Below are 16,586 nucleotides of genomic sequence, written 5' to 3'. Positions count from 1 at the left end.
CTGGTTATTAGATTTGTTAATTAGCAGGAATGTAGCACAACAAGGAAGTGAAAGCAGTGCTCTGTTGATTTACACTAGTGCAGTGCCGGTTGAAAATGTGCCTGTTCCAGACGGGTCGATTGCTTGGCGTGTGGTATTGCTGCTTTCAGCCGTCTCCAGAAACACTCATCCCAACAACTTCACACTCGACACTGCGCTTCCTTGGGTCCTGAGTAAAGATGTGAATGATTAACCGTTTAACCATTAAAAGGTGTAGTAGGTAAGACTAATAAAACTAACTTTCTGTCATATTTGCTTGAAACTGACCCTTTGTTCGAGTAGAACTACATGAAGCGGGTTATTTAAAAAACCAACCCAACTGTGTGTCAATCACTGCTCAGGCACACACAATCATTTTCCCTTGTGGGGGGAGGGGCTTAGGAGACCGTTTTGGGCTTTAGCAGAAAGGAGGGAGGGACTGAGAAGTTGTTGATGTTCAATTTTTTTGGCTAAGTCCTGGATCTTCACAATCCTACCTACGGCACCTTTAACCGACAATAAAAAAAACTGGCCGATAAGTTCTACCAGTTAAACAGTTAAAAACAATATTGAAACAAAAATAAAAAAGTAAATAAAAACATTTTTGCATGATACAGAACAAAACGGGATACAATGCCATGCAGACACACAGCTAACAACCTTGCAAGTGGTTAAGTTGAGACAGACTCGGACATACATGTTGCAGGCCGCTGTGGCTGTGTCGCAAGCGGTTCCAGGAATGTGGCTACATGTGTCCACGACAATGCACGAAACATCGTGCCTGCGCGGCCGGTACAAGTCTGCACTGCAGCTGACCGCAGATACGTACTGCGGAAAGTATGTCCGAGCCTCACGGATGGGTGAACTGGGACTCTGTTGCCTGCTTGTCAGTTAATGGTTAAAGGACAATTCTGGCGCAAAATGAACCTAGAGGTTAATAACATGTGTGTACCGAGTCGACCGTTCTCTGAGATTTGTTTTCATGCTAATCAAATGTGTCTCTAGCTTGAAACAAGCTAGCGCAAACCGGTGGTTAGCTGCTAACGCTAGCTTTCGGGGCAGAGGGTAAATCGCTATTTTATACCACTAACAAGGCTCAAAATAGTACCACATTTCAACGGTGGTTAATGATCGGTTAACGAAGGTCAGCTATTGGTCAGAAAAAAACCCTCTAAATTAGCATCCGGTGTACTAAGCAATACACCTGCCATGACATAGTTGTGTCTCCCAGCAATGCTAGAGTACATGCATAATTTGCTAACAGCTAGCAATTTGCGACCAGACTATTTACAGGAAGTATTAAGAGAGATCTCTGCAGTCGGAAACAAGCTACAATGTAAGTTTAAAGCACAGTTGTCCAGCTTGTATTTGCCTTCACAAAAGTGCTGGTTTTGCCACTGACAGACTCAGATTATTATTCTAAGTGTCTGACAACATTATAGAAAGGATCCCTTCAGAGATAGACCTTTAAAACCTTGAGACCTTTCTGTTTAACCAGACACAGCTCTGAAGTCACTAGCGCTAAGCCCACCAGACTCCATTTAATAAAGTAATACTTTTAGCGTGTATAGAGCCAACATATTTTCACATATAAATCTGTAAACTATGTGTTTATTTCAACCAAAACTAGAGTTGTGATGGTTGGAAAAAGTGTAAAGATGACCCAAAACGGCTTTTAATAGTTTTATTTTGTTTCTTTTGACTTTGAATGAAGTGTATTTTACGATGCTAAAAATTACTGTTTATTTACAAGGAGTCTGGTGGGTTTAGCAAATCCAGGTTGAAAAAAACAGTAGTTACCCTTTAATACTATATCCCGTTGAACTTTTTTTTACTTGCTAAATGTAATGTGCAAAATAATAGTTTTTCTCGATAACATTGTTTTTGTGAGAGTTTGGAGCCAAAAAAGAAATTGTGATAAAAATGTGATCAACTGCACAGCCCTATGAGACAATAAAAAACACAAACTCAACAGAAAGGTACGTGCATTAAAATGCAAAACTCAGAACTCAACAAGAAAATACAGTCAAAACAATACAAGGTACCGACTAATAAAAAAACAAGCACCACCAGATTATTCAAGACTACATACCTGCTCCCTCTTCGAAAACAGTTTCAGTTGGAGTTTAAAATGATGCCAGTCAGGATTAGGGCTGGGACAATTCGTCGACGTAATAGATTACGTAAATGCGTCTACACAAATAATTTGCGTTGACTGTGACATGTAGAAATCTAAAAAAAACATAGCTGCCTCCAGCCACAGCACAAGTATGGATTCCTCGCAAGTTCAACAACACGTTGAGAAAAAGGCTTGCACACGGTCTTCTAAAGTGTGGGAGTATTTTACTCTTAATGCCAACAACAACGTGCTAGTCTGTAGGGGTGGGAATCGATTGGCACCTCACGATTCGATTCCGATTCAGAGACCAACGATTCTAAACCGATTATTGATGCAACAATTTTATGTACATTTCCAAGCATGATTTTTAAAAATATACATATAAACCTGAGTGTGCTAATCACTTCCTAGACAAAGCAGCTAGACAAAGCTAGATTTTGACATATACAGTATTTGTCACACACAAGTTTTAATGAAATGTTTTGTAGTCATTCCATTCTTAAGCCTTAAACATGCTTGTGAAAGTCCCCTTCTCTCCCAGTAACTTTCCATGTCAGAGGCTCAGTCATGTGGAGTCAAAGGTGGAGAATTGGCTTCTTACAACATGAAACATGAGGTGGTCAGATGTAATGTGATAAAGTAGATGAACAGCCTGTGTGTCTTGCCTAATTATTTTATGTATGTCTTATTAGATCATATACACACACACACACACACACTATATCTCTCCCTCTCTCTCTCTATATATATATATATACACACACAAAAAAAAATTAAAAAAATTATCTCATCCTCTTTCAATCACTCTATTTTCTGATTTCCACTTGTCTGGAGACTTTTAAATAAAAATCAAAACATTTAAATCGATTATTAACTTATCAGAATCGATAATCGAATCGTTCTAGAGAGAATCGCGATGCATCTAAGAATCGATTATTTTTCCCACCCCTAATAGTCTGTAGACTTTGTAAAATGCATCACCGAGTCAGGATAACAGCAGGAAAACAGCATAAGTTCTGCTCACCTTTTTGCTCTGCTCCCTTTCCCTCCCAAGTAGAGTTTAGATTCTCTGCCCGAGCCTGAACTTGACCCACGGGCCGGGTTGGGACAATATTTCCTGCCACCATCCCCAGGCCGGGCCCTTGATCAAGTATTTGTGTTTTTTTAATCATTACTTTATTAGCCTAATTGGGTGGGGAGAAAGCGATGCTCTCCAGCTTCTCCCGTAGCTCTGGGTGGATGTCCTGACCTGACTTTTGTGTGAGGTAAACTAGGCTAAAATCGTGTCTCCCCCATCTGTACCACTGTCTTCCATAATTGCGCAACCAGGCCAGATTGTTTCAGATATCTCACGAGTCCTTTATAACGTCAGTTATAACAGCCCACGTATTAAAAAATTGTCAGGTTTAAAATCGGGCTCGGGCTCATAATTCCAGTTAATGCGTCGGGTCGGGCCGGGCTCGGACACAACGTGTACATGCTCGGGTAGGGTCGGGCTTGATGTTTTGTGCCCGATCTAAGCTTTACTCCCAAGCATGTGCGATGATCAACAAAGGGACACGGAATGTGTTCCCAGTAGTAGCCCAACGGTACGTTAGTCCGTTGATTTGGTTTACCATCATCATGAGTGACCAAATCGATTACAGATTATTAGACACATGCAACTTGCCTTATGTTGGATTTATTTGATACATCTGATTTCATATGTTGCTAAAATTGCACTTTTTTACTGTAAGATTAAAGGGAGAAGAGCTTGCATGTTAAACAAGAGCGTATTCATTATTTGACCTACTACTGTTTAAAAAAAGCAAATACAGGCTACTCTTTTTGCACTTGCTCTGTTTACTTTAAGTATTATTTTTGTATTCCTCCTGAAAGTGACTTTATTTTGTTGTTGGACTGATAGCCTACATCTGGCTTCAGGTTACACTACTAATTCATTTTACTTGAACAGTGCAGTGTTAAACAATTTTAATAAATAGAGATTTGAACCTTATTGAAATTTGTTTTGTGTAAATTGTTAATAATTGAGCAATGGGAAAATAATCGAAAAAATAATCACTAGATTAATCGTTTAAAAAATAATCGTTTGGGACAACCCTAGTCAGTAGGTAAGGAATTGCACATGTTGTGAACATAAAAAGCTGTTTGTCCGAATGAACCCCTTCATTATTAGATGGTATGGTTATTTTCTGACAGACAGGAAGCAGCAGGTAAGAGTCAACTCTACTCTTCTGATACTCTGAACATAAGTACAGGTGCACCTCAAGACTGTGTAAGCTCTCCTTTACTTTTTATAATATACACAAATGATTGCAGAAACATGTATAGAAATAATCACAACAAAAGACGCAAAGTTCTCAAATATTTCATGCCGGTTTTTTTATACTTTTTACTACAGACACATTTCGGTCAGTACAAGTATTGAGGGTACGTACCAAGCCCTAACTTTGGGGAACAGTAACCTGTGCTGTGATGACCCACTGTCAATCTGAAAAATATAAACTAAAATAAACTCAATTCACCAAAAAACTGTTCTTAACTGCCATCTGCATTTTTCCCTCCATATTTTTAAATCCTTTGTACACAGGTCTGAAATTATACGAGACAGTTTAACATGCGCTACGTAGAATCAACTTCTGGGTTCAATGACTTCAAAAAGTTAGCTTCAGAAGGTATTTCTCAGAAGACAATCTTTCACTTGCTCCTGTGTAAAGGTTCTGAAGAATGCAGGCAGTCGCTGGCTGGAGTAGGATTATTAGTATGAAAACAACAGAGGAATGCAAAGAAACTGAGACCCTACGCCCCAAAACAAAAACCTTATAGTTCAGAGCAAAGCAATCTCAACACTCTTCTCCAAAAGAAACAGGTTGCATTCAGAACAAACACCTATAAACTTCTTTATCTGCGCTTTAACGCTCTGCACCTCAGATCTGAGATATAATAACGACTGACAACAACCGGTTTCCATCATAAAGGTTGGCCACAGATTCACAGGGCTTTTGTTTTTTGTTAAAGTTATGCTTCCCAAACTGGGATCAAGTAAACATAAAGAGAATACAATAGGCCAATTTCCAAATAAAGTATTTGAGGATAAAATGAATGGTGGCAACTGAAAAATGTTTCTGTGGTAAAAGCAACACTAAGTCTTTTTTGGGTGGGGACCCCTTGCAAAATTATGAAGGGAGTCTTTGGTCAAAGCAGATGTACATTTTATACTGAAAATAATAGTTGATTAGTTTGAGGTTTACAGCATGATGGTCAACGACTCTAAGAAGTTAAAAGCTTCTGCTAACTTTCGATGGCCATTTGTTTTGGACAGGTATAGACTACTTTACTTTAGGTGCTAACATTGAAATGTCTATTTTCCTTGGTGCTATGTAAGCTTGGCAACATTAAATTGAATTTAACATTAATTCAAAAACGAATAACAAAACTCACTCTGCCGGAGGAGCGACTTCTGCTGGAGACTACGGGCGGCGGCAGCTCCTCGTCGCTGGAAAAGGCATCGAGAGTCGTGGCTGTGACATGTTTCTTGTTGTTAGCGGTCAGGTTCTTCAGATAAAGCTGCACATACACGTCCTTAGTCGGGTTGCCACTCGGAAGCTCTACGTTGTGGGCCAGCAGCTCGCTCTTCAGCTTGTCCTTGGTGAGAACAGACGGGTCGTCCAGGTACTCCGGCATGTCGGCGTGCGGATGGAGGGAGAGTAAGTTAGCTAGCTAGCTAACACAGAGGGGGAAAGTGGGATAAATGGAGAGGTTTGGTCTGAGCGGAACGGCTAACCAGCGCCTCTTACTGGATTTAATTCGCAAAACAAATATTAGCTAAGGAGGTAAGAACAGAAGCATGTCAAAGAAATAAGAAGGAACTAAAAGGAAACTATGACTTGTTGTCGTTTCTCTCTCTTCCTCCTCCTCTCAGAAGAATGAAGAAATGAAAGTGGGTCTTGTTGAGTTGCTGCTTTGGGTGAAATCTGCACCAGCGAAGGCTGCTGCTACTCATCATGGGTAGATGCTAGATCGCACCCAATACACGTGTCGACATCAACACGAGCATACTGCGCAGGCGTCACCATCAACATGGGTTCTCCTAATACATCCATGCATGGTGTAGTTTTTGGTTTAGAAGCTTTGTTTGGTAATTTAGCTGCTATACTCCGTAACAGTCAGCTAACGTTACATGTAAACGTCAGGGAAATCTTGGTTGCCGATGTTGTTCATTTTGCCTCCAAATTTCGAATCACATTACTGCTGGAACATTGCCATTTGTGTGGTTTTTGGTTAAGAACCCTTGATTGGTGATTTCTCACGGTACGCCGTAATAGTCAGTCTTTGGATACAATGATGACGGAAAAGGAAGCAAAGTGTTGACGTCTACACGTGTATCGGGTACGATGTAGCATCTACCCTACTTTCATGGGGACGACCCGGGCCGGAAGTTTCAAAGGGAGGTGACTGCCTGTAGAGACCGGCTCCTATTGGTCAGATGCTGTTAGAAAGATCTTCCTCATTGGTGGAACAAACATACAACTATTTAAAACGAACCGCACGTCACGAGTATTTCACACACGTTCTATCACCCCGTTTTGATAGCACGTTATATGGAAATGAATTATTGATAACATTTGATAGCACAAGACAGTATTTGTTATGGTGTCATATCTTTAAATTGTTATTTTACATTGTTACAGTTTTTCTAGTGTGAACATGCTCGCTCGTACCTAACACATTTGCAATATAAAATAACCATGTGATCCTTTTCATCCTCATACCAAAAAAACACCAAACCCAGTTTGCTCTTTGTGCATTACTTAAAAATAAAAACAGTAATGCCTTTATTTATTTCATCACTGGACACAAATGAAGACAGAAACCAAAATGAAAAATAAAAACCCAGTGGCATTTCTTCTCTTGCCTGCTTTGACACAAAACAATATTTTCTTTTATTTGGACACTTGACTTTATATACTCAACAAGTACAAAAGCAGCAGATACTCAAAGCAATGTTTAAAGAAATGAAAGCACTTTTCTTTAGCACAAACTGTGCAACTACTAATAATATTCTTGTAAATGTGAACTGAAAACAAGAGCCTTGGTCCAGCTCATAAAATATATTTTAGCATCATGTGATTGAGGGGGGGGATTGGGTTTCAAAAAGCTTTAAAACAAGTTTAAGCAGACAGAATTGGGCTAATCAGAGGGAAAGCAGGCAGCGATGAGCTGACACTCACAGGTCTACTGCTTTACTCTACAGCCCATACTGCCCATATGACTGCATAAAATCTGTGTGTGTGTGTCTGTGTGTGCGTCTGTGTGTGCGTGCCTGTATGTTGTTGTTGTTGTTGTTGTTGGGTTAGTCCATGACAGACAAGGCAGTCATAATATCCACATCAGTTCCTGATGGATGGCGGTGCTCTGGACTCTGCTCCTTGCTGGGGCCAGATAGAACGCTGGAACACTACTCCGCTCGTTTCCTTTGCCATTCTCTTCTCATCCTATTTCCAAACAGCACTGCTTTCTCCTCATGCTTTGATCTCAGGGGCCGACGTGTACATCTGTTCAGAGTTCTCGGCCCCCAGGTCCTCTGAGGAGTAAGGCAAGACAATATAAGTAGAATTAGAACAATCATACTAAAACTTCATTCTGAGGAGTAAGGCAGGACTAAAAAAAAGTAGAAATAGAAAAATCATACTGATACTTCGTAATATGCATTTACAGACACTTTCATGCATTTAGTATTGCTGGTTACCCTTTGCTGAAAAGATAAGACTTTGGGCTCAATGTCATATAGCTAGTTCTAGATCTGACTGTATAAATGAGTGCCCAAAGTTGTATTTTACCAGGAAGGACACACTTCCACAGGCCATAGGTTTTTCCCACAGCCGTCTGCCACAGTCGGAGCGTGCCGTCCTCAGAGCCGCTGGCATACAGCTCACCATCCGGACTGAAGCGAACACAGTGCACTGGACCAAAGTGACCCTTATAGGACTCTGCAGACAGGAGGGACAACAAGGACGGAAATGGTAAATATGTGACTTTTTGTAGTTTCTCCTAGCTACTATGACAAGAAACAACTTAACATTTAAAACATCCTCTTTTATACCTTAAATTAAATTTTTTTTTTACATTTATATGATCAGTCACAGAATCAATTGTAAAACTTACAATTTTTTAGAATTAGCTTTTTTTTGTAAATTGTGTATTGTACAAATCTGTTTTTCACAAAATGGACAAACTACCTTCAACACTGGATCCATTACCTTACATGGGTAAAACGTATCTAAAATGATATCAAAATCTCTCTTCTCCTCACCCAGCTCCTCTTTAGTGCTGTAGTCAAATTTGTAGAGCTTGAAGTCCTCTCCACCGGCAACAAAGAAGTCTTTCTCTGGGTGGAGGGAGGCTGAGTTGATAGGGGCCGGGGCCTCCACTGTCTTTATCAGGTCCAGGCTGAAATATATATATATTTAAAAAAAATCGTTCTAATGTTGTACTTCCTTGAAGTCACTGTGGAGAAGATACATGTCTACAACATCAATATCTTTGCCAACGCAGGGTTTGGGAAGGTGTCCCTTACCACACCAAGTCATAACCATGCACCTGTGAATAAATGTAATTCATTTTTGTCTCCCATTTGTCCTTCCCTACTTACTAATTTGGCTTTTTAGATAATTTTTCTGGGCATTTCAGGCTTTTATTTTTATAGGACAGCTGAAGACATGAAAGGGGAGACAAAGGGGGAATGACATGCAGCAAAGGGCCGCAGGTCAGGGTCTAACCCGCGCCCGCTGCGTCGAGGAGTAAACCTCTACATATGGGTGCGCACTCTACCAGGTGAGCTACCCAGGCACCCTAATTTGGTATTTTACATACAATAATCTTACGATTCGATTCAAAATCAATTCTCAACTGAATAAATACAGGGGGCATTATTTTAGGCTCTAACTCCAGTGCACCACACAGTTCACTTGTGTCCCTAGTCTACTGGATTGCAATTCAAAATCACCAGTTCAGCAAATCAATCAGTCTGTCTGTCTGTGATACCCCAGGCAAAACAATCATTTTTTAATTTTGAGTTTTTGGGCTTTTTTTTGCTTCTTTCAGACTATCCAAAAACATCCAAAATTCACATTTAGGCGTTTATTTTACTATACTTTGTCTATTTGCACCTGCAAATTTCTCCTAAATTCACTAAAAGTTAGCATTAGATAATGCCTCATTTGCATATTTAAACATAACATTTCAGAAAAATTGTAATACAAAAATAATTAATGTTAGTAATTAACTGGGGAAGTTTCATGTTTATTAGTTAAAATGTTTACCCCATTTACCTGTAATGTCTTGCAAAAAAGATATTTTATAATCCATACCTTTAAAGGCCGTTTTCTCAAAATCCAGTTTCACTCCTACCTATATTCTGAAGGTTTTTCCAGAGGGGTTTGCTCAGATATCATTCATAGTCTGATTTATGTTACATTTTATATCTAAAATATATATGTCTTAATGTAAGAAATCAACTGGGGAAGTTTCATGGTGATATCAATTAGTTATTTGTTTTTCCTATTCACCCGGGGTGTCTCCGCTTAAAAAAGGAACTGCATGCCATTTACTGACCGATATTACTTGTTAATATCTTTAAAAACAGATGTTGGTCTATGTGTCTGGAATAAGGAGGTAAAAAGAAAGAAAAGTGGAGCACTGGGCTGTGCTGTTAACATAACCTCTCTGCTGCAGCGCTAGTATGAGTGAAACCCATCGTTATCCAAAATGCCGTAGGAGCACAGGGCTTTTAAAATAAAACAAACTCTGGACCAAGATATTTTCTTCACCCAACCAGAGTTGGTTTGAAAGTTTTGTTGTGTGTTCGTCGGCTGGTATACACTTAATACTTTACCTCATCTTGCAAGGCCAATTATTAAGTTATTTAATCCTAAATGTCTCTGAACGCATTCCTCCTTTGAAGATGAACAAAATTCTTGTGTGTGCACAAGCCAGGTGCTCATGCAGTTTCGCCTTCTTTTTTTTTTTATCTCCCTCCCCTTGTTTCCATGTAGCAGTAATGTTTATTTCAACATAACTGGTCATGAAAAACAAGTGTGGTCACTTTACTTTTTGATGCAAGACAACGGCAAGAGTATAAAATAGTTATATGAAAAATTGTCTCAATGTAGGAACCCAGAAATGACTCCTGTAATGTCTAAGGTCTATTGATTTAACAACTCAACTCACTTTACTTGGCTGTAATTGTTGACTAAGACCAAGTCCACACTAATACGTTTTTGTTTTAAAATGCTGATGAATGAAAGAGTTACATTTTGAACGTACAATGTCTCAGTTTTTCAGGTGCTCGGAAACCGGAGAAGTGTGGATGCCAGGTGTAAATGTAGCAAAAAGTTATGCTTTTTAAAACAAAAACATATTAGTGAGGATGCAGCCTGAAAAAGAAAAATATAACAAAGTTAACTGTTCCGATATGGATCTCAGAAATATTGTGTGGAAAGAATCCCAATTGACATTTAAAATGTTACTCCCATTAGTGTGGACATATTAGATTCCAGGTTATGTATGGTGTGAGTACAGCATACCTCAGAGCGTTGTAGAAAGCGATTGTCTTTCCGTATGTGATCACAAGTATCTCTCCATCAGCCACATACTCCATGCTGCTCACTGACGTGTCAAACGTTAGCGTCTTCACCTCCTCCATGGAGCTCCTGTCCCACAGCCTAGACACACAGACACGTACACAGAAGGATGATTTGAAGTTTGTCGCATAAGATAGATAGATAGATAGATAACTTTATTAATCCCTAGTGGGGAAATTAAGGTGTCATCGCAGCCAGGTACCTTGAAAACAGTCACAACACAATACAATACTATTAATACAGTACAATGCAATATGATACAAATGCACTTTTAGAAGAGGGATACAAATACAGTGGGAATGCATTGCACAGTAAAGAGCTTTACAATGTGATAAATAGATAAAGTGCAGAGAGGACATAAGGCCAATATATAGATATGTAAATAAATATCAATAGTATATAAGTGGTAATTTTTCTAGAGTGTGGGGTGCAAAAGATAAGATGTAAGATAAGATGGGACATGGACACACAAACAAAAAGGTAGACCACGAGAAAGCCACTTCACTGACCGTATGGTTTTGTCATCGGCAGCAGAGAGGATCTGCTTGTCGTTGTTACACCACAAGGCTTTTTTTATGGCTGAGGTGTGACCTGCAATCTCCAGAGGTGCTAAAGGACGTAAATATGCAAAGTAAGTAAAAAGAAAAAAAAGGAAGTCAACTATATACAAAAAAGAAACAAAATAAATCAGGGTTTGACTGGAATAACTCTGTGGCTATTCTCCCAATATTCCTACTTCCCAGAGCGACAAAGCCTTTCCAATGCTACCGATTTGAAATTTGATTGGTCTCCAGTAGGGAGCAGGTTTGCATTGACCTGAGCAGAATCTACAGCAAATGGTGAAGAAATCCACAAGGGAGGCACATTTTGAACCACACCAAATAAATCAAATCCTACATGTACAAACAAGCAAGTTTCCTCTTTGATACAGTCGCTTACCTGCTTCAGGGTTGCTGAGATCGTAGATGCGCAGCAGCTTGTCGTTTCCTGCAGTCAGCAGACAGTTGCTGTCCTGAGACGAGAGGCAGAAGTATATTCACTGGCGGTTTCAGAAATATCCCAAAAATCATCCCATCCACATTAATGCATACAGGATATGTACAGAAACAATCAGATTCATGAACATGTTTATATTGTTTAAATAGCTAATGTCCAGAGACACCACTGACCTGAGTAAAGGTGACAGTCTTGACGATGTGTTTGTGTGCCAGTGTGAGGACCTCGTCTCCACTCACTGCATCCCACACCTTTCTGAAAAGCACAGAGGTACATATTTTTTAATTTATAAGTTCATGTAGCTCCAGCAGTAATATTTAGGTTTGAAACAAGGGTTCGTTCAGTGATTTAAATCGTAATTGCACAGCCCTCTGATACAGCCTGTAAAAGAACTGACTCTTCTTCACATCATTATTTACTTATGATATTAATTGTTGTTAGTTTTGGTCTCTTAAGAACAGCTGTTAATTAAGAGAACATAACACCAGAACTGATGGACCATTAGGAAGTGCAGTTGCACCCAGGCCTAGACCCTATTCAGTATAATTGATGCTACTAATCTATAGGAATGTCTTAATTTATTACTTTCATTTTATTGTAAACTCAGTACTTTATCCATGTCTGTATGAAAGATCACTCCATTTTTCCAATGAGCTGATTGATCACTTCAGGGGTTTGTTTAACCTCTATTCTTCGACAGACACGCGTCTGTGCTGCGCTCCGGAGGCGCCGTGACCCCCGAGAGCAATCACAGCCATTCAAGTCAATGCGTTCGAATAGCCGGGCAGGAAGTGGAACAGCAAGAGCATCCAGCCAAGTTACCAAAAGACAACCCTTCACCCCCAATATCGTATAAGTCTCCTTTACATCACCATGGACGACGAGAGATTCATCTTGGAGGTGGAAAAACATAATAGACACCACAGATCTTTTTTTATGAAGACAACGACAGAAAAGAGAAGACATGGAGTTTAATTACAGGAGTGCTTGGAGAGGAAGGTAGATACTAGCTAATAACACCTGAATGTTCTTTCAAGCACTTGTAGAGACAAGAAAATCTGTATGTCGGGCAGGCAAGACGCTCCGCTACTAGTTCCACTTCCGGGATTGCTCTGTTGCTGCCGGAAATTCCGATGGATCACACTCTTTTCGGCTGGATATCCGTTACCTTCCGCTTTCTTTGTGTTGACATTTTAAACTTCTGAATGTTCCACTAAAACAAGTTCCTTCCCGGGGCCATTTTTCAGCGGCCCTGTGGCTCTTTTCGGTGGTTAGCCCCGCCCAAGAGGATTGTGAATGGTTTAAAGAAATGCCAATAAACCAGAGCACATTTGTCCCCCATCCCAGAATGCTGTGTGGACTAGCCAGACCTTCCTCTGCAGCACTGTGGAGGAAGGTCTGGCAAAGCGAGACTACTCCGCTACTAACCCCTATTTTCCACCGGGCACATCTACTCTGCGTTCCGGGGGTGCCGTGGCCTCCGCGAACAATCACTGCCATTCAAGTCAATACTTGATATTCTACCAGCCACGGTAGTCATGGCTCCCTAGAATTGCGCGTGAAACGGCTCTCCGTGCTGCTAAAGATATGCGACAGATCTATTTTCACGCGAGCCGTGGGGCGTACGGACAGTCGGGCAGGTAAGGGAAACAGTGAGAGCATCCAGTCGATTTACCAAAATACACCCCCCAATATCATACATGTCTCGTCTACTATGGACGACGAGAGATTCATCTTGGAGGAGGAAAAACATAATAGACACCACAGATCCGTTTTATAACGCCAGAAAACAGAAGGCATGGAGTTTAATTACAGGAGTGCTTGGAGAGGAAGGTAGATACTAGCTAATAAACGTGATTGTTCTTTCAAGTACTCGTAGAGACAAGAAAATCTGTGAGTCGGGCAGGCAAGACGCTCCGCTTCTGAGACAATCTGCTTCTGAGACGCTCCCGATGTGGTATGGCCCGTGGCGGAGGACGGAACAAAACCACGGTGCAGCCAGAATGCAGCACAGGCGCACCTGGTGGAAAACGGGTAATGGTGTGCGTCCATTGTCAGTGTCATTTCCACAGTTCCCCTTCATTTCTATGGAAGCAGCCGTGCAATGCATTCTGGTAGTGTCCCGGGGACTTTGGTGAAGCGGGAGTCGAGTTACCTGATCCTCATTTGCATAATCAGTTTTGAAATCCCAGAGCAGCCAGACCCACGTGAGGCGTTCGTCCAATCAGCTGCAGCCTTCGTGGTTGTAGGAGGGTGTAGCCTGTTTTCTTTGCTTGTCAGTGGTCAGTGAAGAGAAACTGGTGGCAAGCCCACTAGCGTGCAATGCCGGGAAGCAGGGCGATCCCATCCGTGAAAACGTGTATATGGACATGTACCTTAATAGTTTTAATCTTAATGCTCTGAAGTTAAATCACCCCCAGAGCATGTTATCTGTGCCGCGCAGGTTACTATGGTGACAATTAAAAGTGAACCAGCTTGTGGCTGGTTAGCTCAGTTGGTAGAGCGGGCGCACATATGCAGAGGTTTATTCCTCGACGCAGAAGGTCCAGGATCCAACCTGTGACGGTTTTCCTGCATGTCTTCCCCCCCTCTCTCTCTCCCCTATCTCAGCTTTCCTATCAAATAAAGGCAGACATGCCCAAAATTATATGGTACCTGCTCGAGTCTATTCGCCTTTTTTGGTTTTCCATTATGAAAAAAATAGTCAGGAGAAGCTCGCAGGTAGTTTCGTCTCACATTAGCTGTTTAAGTGTAATTACTAATGTTAACTAGCATTTTAGTGATCAATAATTAGCCTGTGCCTATGTTATCTCCTTACATATACCTACGCTCTCCGTCTCTGCTAGATTGGGAATGATTGAGATTTCTCTTGGCACAGCTACCAGAAGACTTCCAACTTTCAGACAGGTTGATCACGGCACATTTACGTCGTCTCTCTCAGTTGGAGGCTGCTCAGTAACGCTCGGCTCTCACCGGAAAAGTGCTTCTAATATCCTTCACTGGTCTCCGTCCAAAGACACGGGATCTGTTGGTCCATTCGTATATACTGTCTATGTGCTCATCTCAGGCATGAGGCGGTACTAAATCTGCAAAGATGGAGGACAGGGGAACCGCGACACCCAGTTGAGTCGAGCCGAGCAGAGCTGGTACTAGCAGTGGGTGAGCGCCATTAGTGATGCTGACAAACATGAGTGAGACCTTAAGATTGCTGGGTAAACAAGCTTCATGATACAGGTCCCTGGAGTCAGTACAAATATATTAATTTATAATACTTACATATTTATTGGTTTGCAAAAATCTACCTGAATAACGATCAGTACCAGTTTACCAGTTACTTAGGAGTCAGGTAGTAGTGTAAAAGTAGTCAGAGTGGAAAAACTAGATAACTCGATTATTTTCGACATCTTGCTTAAAGACACACAGCTAGGCAGGTCCAGTCTGGACTGGACTCTTCACTCACGCTGTAAAGTCAGCTGCGGCAGTGGCTGCCTTGGTGGCGTCTGTATTCAGAGTGGCTCCCCAGACAGCGCCTTTGTGACCCAGAAACGTTCCTATCCAGTCCCCTGTGTCTCCCTGGCGCAACATGGGCTTGCCATCTGACAAAAGAAAAGCAGGGAGGATATAAAGGTCAAATGCATCTTAGGACGAAACCTGTAAATACAGCAGTCGACAGGTGTCTATTAAACAAGCCAGACTGCCTCACTTTGATAACGCCTGATTTAGCATTGTGGCAACAGCAGCTTCCAAGAATAAACTTTAATTCAAGGGTTTAAATGAACAATTTAAGATATTTAAAGTTCAAGTGTGTTTTACGAATCAGGCACGATGCAGAGTGAAGTAAAGTTAAGTCAGCATTCACCCTGGATTTATGTCTTAGAACCACTTCCGAGTATTTTTTAGTAAAACATTATTTGCGTTAACGTGAACAGGCTGTCCATTGGTCTCACCCTTGCAGGCGCTGATGAGAAAGTAGCCATAGGGAGTGATTCCACTGAAGGCCAGGTCCACCACAGGACGGGTGTGACCGGAGCAGGTGAGCGGAGTCTGTCTCATCGCCATGGTCTTCCAGCTGGGCAGGAGGATGTTCACACGGAGGGAGTAGACCGTAGAACGCTATTGAATAGCTTGCTAACTAGCGGGCTAGGCTAGCTGGTTAGGAGAATGACAAGACAACCAGCTAGCTAACGTTAGTATTTGGGTGAGTGATTTCAGTTGACTAGCAGTTGAATGATGAGTGAGAATTCCCTCCGTATGTTTGTCAAACTAATCAGCGGGTCCCCCTCCCAGCGAAGGATTGGCTATCGTGCTAATAGCTACAACATTGCAACTAACTAGCAACGTGCAACGCGGCGTAAGTGATAATATAGCCGGTGTTGTTCCGCCAGCCACGACAAAAATAATACTTCCGGTTTCACAATAAAACCGTCACTGATACTGACTGACTGGAAAAGGAGTGGTCAATATTATAAATAAATAAATATTATTCAAGTAATTATTATGAGACAAATATCCGCATAAATAAATAAGACATAGAGTTCATGGAGTTTTCGATTCAATCATTATAATAACGGGTATTTAATCCTGCTTCTTTCCACGATAACAATTTATTGCATTTTCAGCTGTTTTTATTTCCAAATGCATATTTTCCAAAGTCTATTGTAATTTCAGAACGCAGTGACTGTTTTATAACTTTTCATCACTGTCTTTATCTGTCAAACAAGTCAAACAGGCCAAAGACAGTTATGCATTTGGTTGTTGCCATGGTCTGAATGAGCAAATTATTAATTTGTTTATTTATCATTGAACATTTT

The 16,586-nt window shown here is 41.0% G+C and overlaps 2 protein-coding genes across 3 annotated transcripts in view; both read right to left on the bottom strand.

Moving 5' to 3' along the window:
* The window catches only part of tmpoa (thymopoietin a), a 38,194-nt gene extending 32,034 nt beyond the window's left edge, over positions 1–6,160 (bottom strand). Inside the window, exon 1 of one of the 2 annotated variants that reach the window (XM_078281445.1) lies at positions 5,579–6,160. In XM_078281445.1, coding sequence (XP_078137571.1) covers positions 5,579–5,821 — 243 coding nt within the window. In that variant the 5' untranslated portion in view covers positions 5,822–6,160. The remainder of the gene's footprint in view (positions 1–5,578) is intronic. The other variant, XM_078281446.1, reaches the window with a different exon arrangement.
* A 769-nt stretch (positions 6,161–6,929) lies between these two features.
* strap (serine/threonine kinase receptor associated protein) lies at positions 6,930–16,157 on the bottom strand. Its single transcript, XM_078281447.1, has 9 exons — positions 15,723–16,157; positions 15,236–15,371; positions 11,949–12,030; positions 11,719–11,791; positions 11,289–11,388; positions 10,723–10,860; positions 8,451–8,587; positions 7,978–8,127; positions 6,930–7,721 (listed from the first exon to the last, which is right to left on the bottom strand). Exons 1-9 carry the CDS (start codon positions 15,832–15,834, stop codon positions 7,660–7,662), a joined length of 990 nt encoding a protein of 329 aa, XP_078137573.1. The 5' UTR covers positions 15,835–16,157; the 3' UTR covers positions 6,930–7,659.
* Between the last annotated feature and the right edge of the window lie 429 nt (positions 16,158–16,586).

The sequence above is a fragment of the Sander vitreus genome, chromosome 23 (genome assembly GCF_031162955.1).
Source record: "Sander vitreus isolate 19-12246 chromosome 23, sanVit1, whole genome shotgun sequence".
In the NCBI taxonomy this organism is placed as follows: Eukaryota; Metazoa; Chordata; class Actinopteri; order Perciformes; family Percidae; genus Sander; species Sander vitreus.
The sequence above is the reverse complement of the archived record's forward strand: the minus strand, read 5'-3'. Positions and strand labels throughout refer to the sequence as shown.

Excerpts from the sequence above, each read along its gene's own strand:
- strap (XM_078281447.1), bottom strand. The coding sequence starts at position 15,834 with ATGGCGATGAGACAGACTCCGCTCACCTGCTCCGGTCACACCCGTCCT. Across the intron at positions 12,031-15,235 it reads GCCGCAGCTGACTTTACAGC|AAAGGTGTGGGATGCAGTGA; the intron begins GTGAGTGAAGAG and ends TGTGCTTTTCAG. Across the intron at positions 11,792-11,948 it reads AGACTGTCACCTTTACTCAG|GACAGCAACTGTCTGCTGAC; the intron begins GTCAGTGGTGTC and ends CTCTCGTCTCAG.